Here is a 9,668-nt window from a genome sequence, read left to right on the forward strand (position 1 = left end):
CCGACGGCGACAGTGACAACGAGCCACAACGACAGCAGCGACGGACGACGGTGACTTCGTCTTCTTCACAGAGGCGGTGCAGCGGCGGAGACGATAGCTGTCGGGCTCGACGATGCAAATGGCGGCTGGGAAACAACATGCTCGTCGGACTCGTCTAATCGGAACCACGAAGAAGGGTGGCGGCTGCATCCTTAGGTTAGGGTTAGGGTTATGGGAATGCTTTATACCCGATGCCTTCCGAACTTTTGCCATAATGACACCTTTGGTCCCTCATTTCCCTTTTTCTTTCAAACTCAATCCATATTTTGCCATTTAAACCCTGCCTTTTGAATTCTCTTTCAAAACAAGTCCGAAATTTACCCAACAGCATCCAGATCTAAAATTCCTTTCATAATTAGTCCAATACTTACCAAACACCCCCAGTCTTCTAAAAATCTTTACAAATTAAATCCCGAAATTATACTTTAGCCCCCGAAACTCTAAATCATGTCAATCGACTCCTCGAAACCAACACCTTACTATATAATTATTGATTTTAAGGCTAATATACATTCATTAATTAATTAATTAATTTATTTAATAAAGGGTGTGTTACAATATACCAATGTAATTCGAGCTAATAATCTTTTTATTTTTAAACCACAAAATTACAAAATGACCGGTTAAACTCACGTCCACCGTCACAAGGAGAACGGTATGAATAAGTTTAGTGATAAAATTTATAAAAAACAAATTATAATATGAGTAAATATGTACAAAAAGGTAAACTATGGTCATTAACCTTTGAACAAAGAACGCCCTCAATTGGTTCCGGATGACTTGTCTTGGGCTTACAGCCTTACACAAACAAAGAAGAGGATACAATACATATGAAATGTATGATAACGAACGATCAATTTCTTGGACAGTTGGCAGTGGTCCATAAACATTAAACAACGACCCCAAAACCAAAAATCCAATAGATAACTTCAAACTTCCCTCTACAATACACCTCCTACTCCCACAGTCCCACGGTGGGGAGCACCTAATCTCATCTTAAACTATGGTGGTGGTTATGGACGTTTTGTACCAGCCAACGAAGCCTTTAATCACGTCGTCTTCGCCTTCGCCTTCAATCTCCGACCGGAATTTCAACTATTATGCTCATGTATCCACCAGGTACCATCCGCTTCCGAGTACTAGCAGCAGCAGCTTCGGATTACATCGCATCACTTCTCAATTGGCCCCAAACTCATCCAAAACAGGTAGAGTAAATTTATTACTTCAATTCGGTATTAAATCTCCGCCATCTTTCTATAGATTAAACTCATTTTTTATTCCGTACGTTGTTTCTCTAGTTATTTATTTTTTTTCTTTTCCTTACACGAGTCGTAATGTTCGTAAGGATTAGATGCTAATGCTATCTCGCTTTTTCAATGGTATATGGTGCTTTGTTTGATTTTTGATACCTCATGTCTGATGGAAGGCACATTCGAATTGCAAATTAGGTTTTGAATTCGGGTACTAGACTACTAGTTGGGTTGTGTAATGTGTGTGGTGGTGATTAATTTTCAATGCGAGAACAATGTGATTATCTTAAATTATCATCCCATCATGAGTGGGGTCTCCCTGCCGTGTACGAATTTTAATAGTCAACAAAGATTTTATGTCCTACACGGATGTTCAACAGTTCAAGCTTTTAGACATCTTTTGGTGTAATAATTGAGTAAGTGTTCCTTTATTTTGTACAGTAGGAGTTGTTTAACGTCTTTTTGTAGGGTAAATAGATGTGATTTTTATTCATTCCATAACAACACAGACACACATTTAGTGTTTTTCATGTCAAATAGGTGATAGTGTTTTTCTTTAACCAGTTTCATAAACAGTGAAAACATCAAATCAATTTGACATGTTGGAATAATCCTTCACAATTTTTTTTGTAAATTAATTTTGGTTTCCAGAAAAAAAAAAATCAAAGGTTTCCAAACAAGGCTTTAGACGTTTCTTTTTCCATGAGTACGCATAACTTGAAGAAAACTAAATGCTGTAATTAGTAGTCATTATCGTATAATGGCAACACACCATTTCTTTCTCATTGTTTTCCTGTTATCTTTAAAAGATATTATCAGTCTTATGGGTATTGTTATTGTTATTGTTATAGATGCAGGTTATGGATGTTCATGGATGCAAGACAACTCAACCTATAAGTCTATTATAGCCAACCATGAAAGGAGACATGGCCCATTACATTCAATGTTTCCATCTAGCCCTGCACAAGTTTCCTCTGTGGAAGATCTTTTTGAATTTATATGTTCAGGGCCCCTCATAGAAAAACTTGGATTCACTCCAGAAACAATAGCAGAGTCTATAGACAAGTGGTTAACAAATGGATTTCATGTGTGTGAATTGTTTAACCTCAACGAGTTATACCTTACAATACCCCAGAAAGCTAGAATTTATCACTACTATATCCCTGTCTTCTTGTGGTGCGAACAGCAGATTTCTGATCATAGGTCCACTTTTAAAGATGGAGATGATATCCCTCCTTTGGTGGTAAATGTTTAATCTTTTATTTTTTATTTTTTTATAATTGTATTAGAAAAATACGATTAATATAGTCCACAAAAAGGTTGATGTCCTCTGTTGTTATGCAGATTGGCTTTAGTGCACCTCAAGGTTGTGGGAAAACTACACTTGTCTTTGCTCTAGACTATCTTTTTTCAAAAACTGCAGGCAGGTAGAGTGCAGAGTAATGATATATTTTACTAAAATAATGATATTTTAATGGTTGTGGATTTATAATACAGAAAACTTTACAAAACCCACTGTAGTTAATCACTTTTTGGTTGATCACCCAGATTTTTTCTTTTTTTATGATTTAACCACAAAAACATGCAACGACAGGGTATAATGGGTTTTGCTGGTATTCTTGCTGATGTGGCATTCAAAAAGAGTAAATTTCATAAAAACCATTGTAGTTTGTCACTTTTTTCGGGTTAAACACCCGAATAATTTCTTTTTATGATTTAACCACAAAAATGTTTAATAGTATAATCATAAAAATATTTAAATAAAAATATGTTGGCCTTTCTTTTGTAACCACCCTAGTGTTTTACAAAAGGAAAAGCCAACATAATCACAAGTTTCAACATGTGGCCTGTGGGGCTGGTTACAAAAGAAATGCCAAAATATACTGGGTTGAAATGTGGGTAACCAATTCCTTTTGCTAATAAAAATTGCTTTTGTAGTTAAACTTTAAAAAAAATCTCTAGGTGGTTAAACTGAAAAAAAAGTGACAAACTAGAGTGGTGTTTATATAATTTACCCTTTCTAGTAAGTAGTAATCTTGAGGGATAAAACTCATAAAAGAATTTCCAACATGTTGTATGTATCAGGAAATCTGCAACTATTTCGATAGATGATTTTTATCTTACGTATGATGAACAGGTAAAGTAACTAACCACCTATTTTGTTCATCTTCTTTGGTTTTCTATTATTTAATTTAATGCCGTTTTAATTTCATTTTTAGGCTAAATTGAGAGAAAACAATCCTGGCAATGCTCTTTTAGAGGTAGGGTTTCAAATTTAACTTTGCTTTTTCTGAAAGCAGAAAGTTGAACACATTAAAATTGGTCACAGTTTCGTGGAAATGCTGGAAGCCATGATCTTCCTTTGTCAGTTGAAACACTAACGGCTGTTAGTAATTTGACTAAAGAAGGTGTGATTGACTCTTTTATCCAACTTTTTTTAATCTAATCACAAATTTTGAACTAAATTTTGGTGCAAAAAGCATGTTCAGGTATGAAGATGAAGCTGCCAAGATATGATAAAGTAAGCACACTTGGTGAATTTGTGTCAACATCCATTTTAAATGGTGATATCAATAACCTTGAAATACAAAGGATGCAACAGATACAAATCAACTTTAACACGTTTCAACAAAATTAAGGTAAAAGACATAATTCAAAGAATGTATGATTTGAGATTCTTTCTTTAATTATGCAGTCTGCATACAATGGTAGAGGTGACAGAGCCGATCCTTCAACATGGCCTGAAGTTGAAGGACCTCTATCAGTAAGTGAAATCTTTTGGATTTTTTTACGTTTAGACAAGTTTTTATTTTAATTTTCTTATAATCTGTAATGTGTCTTTTGCCCTGTTTTGTGAATATTTAGGTAGTTTTGTTTGAGGGTTGGATGCTTGGTTTCAAGCCTCTTCCTGCTCAAGTGGTCAAAGCTGTCGATCCACAGGTCAACATACATCCAGAGATTCATGTGTTTATATTATTGCTTCTTCGAATCATTAATTTTTCCTGAAAATTCATTTGCAGCTAGAAATAGTGAACAAAAACCTAGAAGCTTATTATGATGCATGGGACAAGTTCATAAAATCATGGATTATCATCAAAATTAAAGACCCAAGTTGTGTATACCAATGGCGTTTACAGGTTTGATATCCTCCTTGATTGATTTTTTTTTTTTTTTGTATAGGCTTTATGATTTATATAATTTGTGAATTTGAGGAAATCTTATAGGCAGAGATTGGAATGAGAGAAGCTGGAAACCCAGGGATGACTGATGAGGAGGTTTTTTTCATTATTTCAACTGGTGCTAATATTTGTTGGTTGCAGTTTGCAAAGTAAGTAATGATTAATTTGTTGTTTTTGTTGGAGTTACAGGTTATGGATTTTGTATCAAGATATTTGCCTGCATACAACGCATATCTCCCTACACTCTACACAGAAGGACCAAAAGGATCAGATTCTAATCACACACTTATTGTTGAAATTGATGAAGAAAGAAATCCAATCCTTGCTGGCTAGAAGCAACTACATACTTCCACCGATTCATCTTTCAAAGTCTTTAATTTGTATATTTAATAAGCCTACATGCATTATTATAAATATTAGGGTACGATTCTTTTTATACAATTTAAATGTATCTTACCTAAAACTTATTATGCTACACACTGCTTAACAATTAATATATATTACAACTTTTAACATTTCGATATCGTTGATACACAGCAAATAGAATGTGTTAAGATACATATATATAGGTAGAAAAGATTGGTGTTTAAAAATAGATACATGTGGAAAATGAATAGGAAACACGGGTTTAGACATAGTTATATGGGCTACTTGCAGCAGCAACAATCACCATCCAGACACCCATGACACATTTCCGGGCAGCAACAACAGCAAAACATTGTGAAGAAACTGCATAAATAAATATTTATCAATTATCACAGAAATTTTCTATACAATGGACAGGTAACAAGTCAAAGTTTGGGTTTGGGATTGAGTTGATCCCTTGACCTCTTTTTTTTTTTTTAAATTTTTAAAATAATTAATGTATTAGATATGTTTACAAGATGTATATTATTAAGAGGTTTAAGGTCATAAAATGACAACATATTTTCTGATTTGTCTCAATTTTTTTACATATTTAATCATTTTACTTTTAAAAAGCGTCTCCATTAGCTCATTATTTTTTGAATGAACTTTAGGAATTTGGGCAACTTTTAAACCATTTTCCTTTTATCTTTTACAAGTTTAACCCTTTAGAGAGAACATATAATCCATATCGATCCATTTTTATTTTTTAAGTATATGGACTAGGGAGCATAGAACTTATAGAAGGAGATGAGATAAAAAGTAAAAAGGAATTCAGAAAGTATACAAACCAGGCATATATGTAGCCCCTTTCATCCTTCCGTTGTTGGATTTGATGATGGGATGACATCACTTGTATCTTTGGTGCTTCTGACATCTCTTCTATGTGTGGAGGTGGTTTTTTCTAAAACTAAAAGTAACAGAAAAGAAACAAAGCCAATGAGGATATATGGTATAAAGAAGGGTATGCCTTGTATGATCGTATTTAATGAGAGTGGTGCATAGTTGGTGGTTATCAACCAACAATAGCCATAAGGTCCAGCCCCCAAAGCCCCAACCCAACACAAATGTAATTTAACAGCATGCAAAAGAGATCACATGGTAGCGTTGTGAAATCGTGATGTTAGTAATCAATCCATTTGTAGTTGAAGTTATTTAATGTGATTTAAGATAAAAGTTAGTTTAGATTTTTTTTATTCCTTAATTTTCACAAATTAATGTCACTCTTTTCAGTTACTTGATGATAATTTTTATTTATGTCTAATAACAAAGTAATAATATATTTATATTCTAAATTAAACATCGCTATTTTGTTAATAAAAAAAGTTAAACATCATTATTTGTCATCATCATTTGTTAATTAAAAAGTTAATTATTATTATTATTTGTTAATTAAAATGTTGAATTTAAAAAAAAAACAATTAAAAATATAAATTTTAAATTGATTAATAATCAATAGTTATAAAAAATATCAAATCGAAAATTAAGTTCTATCTAAAAATACAAAAAAGTAAAAGTTATACTACCTTGAAAGTAATAATTGGCATTAAAAACATTATGGGGGAAATCTAAAAATAAAACTTATTAGTTTTTGTAAATTAATTAACTATAGTAATAATTAAAAATAACATTAAATAGAAAATAACTAACAATTATTCTAAGCAATAGTTAAAAGAAAATTAAACCACAATTATTGTTCAAAGTATAATGTGATTGACAAAAGTTATTGAAATAATATGATTCATCTGATAAATAAAAATATTTAAAATAAATATAAAAACATTATCGAAAACCAAAAATATTGAATTTAGAGCATAACGGTCTTATTTGTGTCTTTGCTTGTGGACTCCGTAATAATTTAGAAATTGAAAGTTAAACCCTTTTACGTTTAGACAATTTTCCTCCATTTCTTAAAGGAGTGTTCATTAGTTCATATCAAATGTTTTTAGATACAATCAGATCAATCCATTCATTGGATTGCATCAGTTTCATTAAATATTATCAACTAATCCAATCTAATTAATTTTGGTCAACCAAAGTTAAACAATCAAATTGAACATTGGATTGCATTAGTTTCATGAAGGTCATATGTACCAACATGGGCATGCTCCATTTAGTGGTTGATATTCCATGGTTTACCTCTCATGCGATGGCCATGGGATGGGTGTGGCATGGGTCATCAACAATAGTCACATTTTTTTTCAATTATTTGGATAGTTTTTAATAAATAAGGATGTTTAAATATATCAAACAAAACTAGAAATGGAAATAGACAGGTCAAACCGGTTTGACAACGAGTCAAAATATGCTTGGATCAATTGGATATAAGTTGTTGGGTTCGGTCGAACTGATCCAAGACATTTTACCGAGTTTTTAGCAACGCTAATTATACATATATTAATTAAAGCTTATGTGGTATATAATGCTCAAATGTTCGATAAAGAATTCAAGTTGAACTCGTTATATGTTCATGATTATCATCAGATTCCAACTCGTTTTGTGCTACAACCTGATAAAGTTCGACTTGAATGAGAGAAATGGGTTGCTTTGCCACTACAAAATATGATAAAAGCCCACAATATGGGAGGAAATGCGGGATATGGGTCGTTTTGGTCTACCAAAAAGTTTTTGCCTTTTACTTTTAGCCATGGATTTAATTTGCAAAACCAAAAGCATAAATCAAATAAGCAATTCATTGGATATAAATAAATGAGCAATTCTATTGGTAATCTGGTATAATAGTGGTATCTCATTGGATTCTGTTGAAACACTAGCATCTTTATTCTATGTTATTTTAAGTTTTTGTACATATATCTCATCCATCAAATCAAATACTAAAAGAATTATTAAAAATATAACAGAAAAGTGAGAAAAATACAGCATCTTTTTTAACTACCATATAATTATAGTCTTCTCTCCAACTTATCGCAACAAACATTTTTTTTTTAAATGTGCTTATAAAAAACTGGTGACATGACATTTATATACAAAAAGTGTAATATTCTCTTATAACTCTTCATTTTCTTTTAGCAGTGAAAATATAATAAATAAACATGAATTTTAAAATCTTAAAAAATTATATTGAATTCTTCAAAATATTGAATAATTATTTTGAACCTTATATGTATTTATAAATATTTGATTAAGAATAACTTAGATTGTTTGTCGAATCAAACAATTAAACTTTGAAATATGGTAACCCGTCATATCCCATGCGCGCAATTACATTAAATGTTTTTGCTTGTTCATGAAAACTCCCCACCAAAAAATTTATTGCATGGATCCGAAACAAAAACTCCATGTGTGATTACATATAATAAAGTTATATTCTATTCCTAAACAACTTCCTCTACAAATATATTATATCTCCTAAATCAAACAGTCGTCAATCATCAAGAATTCAAGATGTTCGAAAGAGGCTACAACATAAAAATTAAAAAACCCATCACAAACGTAATTACAATCATGATTGCGGACAAATAGACCAAGACTAGTCTGAGCTTTTCCTTAATCTTATTCGCCTACATGTTTCAACAAACATCCTGAAAAAGTACAACACAAAATGGTTTAATTAAATCTTCAAAGGGTACGTTTCAATTCTATACATGAGCTAAAACTAGTGTATACGTATATATTAATAAATATTCATACATGTACAATGTATATGCAAATTAACTTACTTCCATGGAACATCCCCGACTAACATCCAATCACCATCTTTATCTTCATACGTTGGAACATGATCCGATGTGTTTAAATAATCTATCATCTTATTCTCATTGATCAATGCACGATTGCCTGGAACATTAATCAAATTAACATGTTAATATTTACGATGAAATCAGAAATCCAAATCGGTAAATCGTTACACAATCAATAATAATGTGCAACAGCTGCTTATGTAGAAGTATACTTACCAATGGCGAAGCAGGAAAACATGTCCTCGAAAACGCAAAGAAGCTGTTGGTATCCTGTGTAGGATTTCAGGTCTACTTTTCTCAAATAAGGTACTCCATCAACAGCCACCTTTACATACTTGCAATTACTACTCTTCATCACCGTGTTCTTCCTATTATGGGATCTCACCGGCGGCCATCCAACCACTTGTCCCCTGTAACATTATCCGATTACTTCACCATAATCGATCCTTTCTGTAAATTAACATATCAAAGAGATTAATTACTTACTTCGACGGAGGTTTTCTCGAGTCCAAATCCGAGCATTCGCAATAGGATTCAATGGCCTCTTGTTCTCCACAGTTACCTAATTTCAAATCAACCACATCTGAAAACAGTCGTTTTGTTCCGGACTTCCTCTCTCGCGACTCCCCTGGTAACCCTAATGTGAGCTCTATTTCATCAAATTCAACACCACTGCCTCCTCCGGTGACGGCGAATTCCGACGTTACCGATGACATTACGCCGGAGAGACTCTTCAATGATCTGACTGAAAACTGAGAAGTTTCGGTTACCTTTACAGATATGAAAAATGCGAATGTTAAAAACTAAAAACGCGTTGTCGTTGTAAAGGTGTTGAGCGTCGTGTTGATTATATAGTGGGAGAGGCAACAACCATAACCAATGGGAGATTACTACGTGTCATTTCATGAGTGGTTTACATGTTTACTGGCCAGTGCACCATGAAATCGTGGGGGTTATGTGGGCCCTTCAAGTTAAGTCTTGGTCTTAACACGGTCTCTTCGTTTTCTTGTCGGAAAATACTTTGTCTACAAGCAAAAGCAAAAAAGGAAAAACTAATTAACAAGGAGACCAATATTCAAATTTGTGATTTTTAA

The 9,668-nt window shown here is 32.7% G+C and overlaps 2 protein-coding genes and 1 long non-coding RNA gene across 6 annotated transcripts; 1 reads left to right on the plus strand and 2 right to left on the minus strand.

Annotated features, from left to right (window-relative positions):
* The first annotated feature begins 921 nt into the window (after positions 1-921).
* LOC145085600 (P-loop containing nucleoside triphosphate hydrolases superfamily protein) lies at positions 922-4,983 on the plus strand. 4 transcript variants are annotated; one of them, XM_079023532.1, is made up of 12 exons: positions 922-1,244; positions 2,147-2,532; positions 2,634-2,716; positions 3,375-3,426; positions 3,509-3,550; positions 3,619-3,697; positions 3,770-3,810; positions 3,985-4,053; positions 4,155-4,229; positions 4,310-4,426; positions 4,514-4,564; positions 4,658-4,983. In XM_079023532.1, the coding sequence occupies exons 1-12, from the start codon at positions 1,043-1,045 to the stop codon at positions 4,799-4,801; spliced, it is 1,341 nt and encodes a 446-aa protein (XP_078879658.1). In that variant the 5' UTR covers positions 922-1,042; the 3' UTR covers positions 4,802-4,983. The 4 variants fall into 4 exon arrangements, with proteins under 4 accessions (XP_078879658.1, XP_078879661.1, XP_078879657.1 ...); XM_079023535.1 differs by having other exon boundaries at positions 925-1,244; positions 3,779-3,810; XM_079023531.1 differs by having other exon boundaries at positions 928-1,244; positions 2,141-2,532.
* Positions 4,949-5,935, minus strand: LOC145085646 (uncharacterized). Its single transcript, XR_013700044.1, has 2 exons — positions 5,665-5,935; positions 4,949-5,197 (listed from the first exon to the last, which is right to left on the minus strand). It is a non-coding gene; the product is annotated as an uncharacterized LOC145085646 (long non-coding RNA).
* A 2,075-nt stretch (positions 5,936-8,010) lies between these two features.
* LOC145085657 (auxin-responsive protein IAA16-like) lies at positions 8,011-9,383 on the minus strand. Its single transcript, XM_079023536.1, has 4 exons — positions 9,061-9,383; positions 8,791-8,984; positions 8,554-8,671; positions 8,011-8,415 (listed from the first exon to the last, which is right to left on the minus strand). The coding sequence occupies exons 1-4, from the start codon at positions 9,288-9,290 to the stop codon at positions 8,364-8,366; spliced, it is 594 nt and encodes a 197-aa protein (XP_078879662.1). The 5' UTR covers positions 9,291-9,383; the 3' UTR covers positions 8,011-8,363.
* Positions 9,384-9,668: the final 285 nt, after the last annotated feature.

This window comes from Lactuca serriola, chromosome 1, assembly GCF_051521515.1.
Source record: "Lactuca serriola cultivar US96UC23 chromosome 1, Lser_US96UC23_V15, whole genome shotgun sequence".
Classification (NCBI taxonomy): Eukaryota; Viridiplantae; Streptophyta; class Magnoliopsida; order Asterales; family Asteraceae; genus Lactuca; species Lactuca serriola.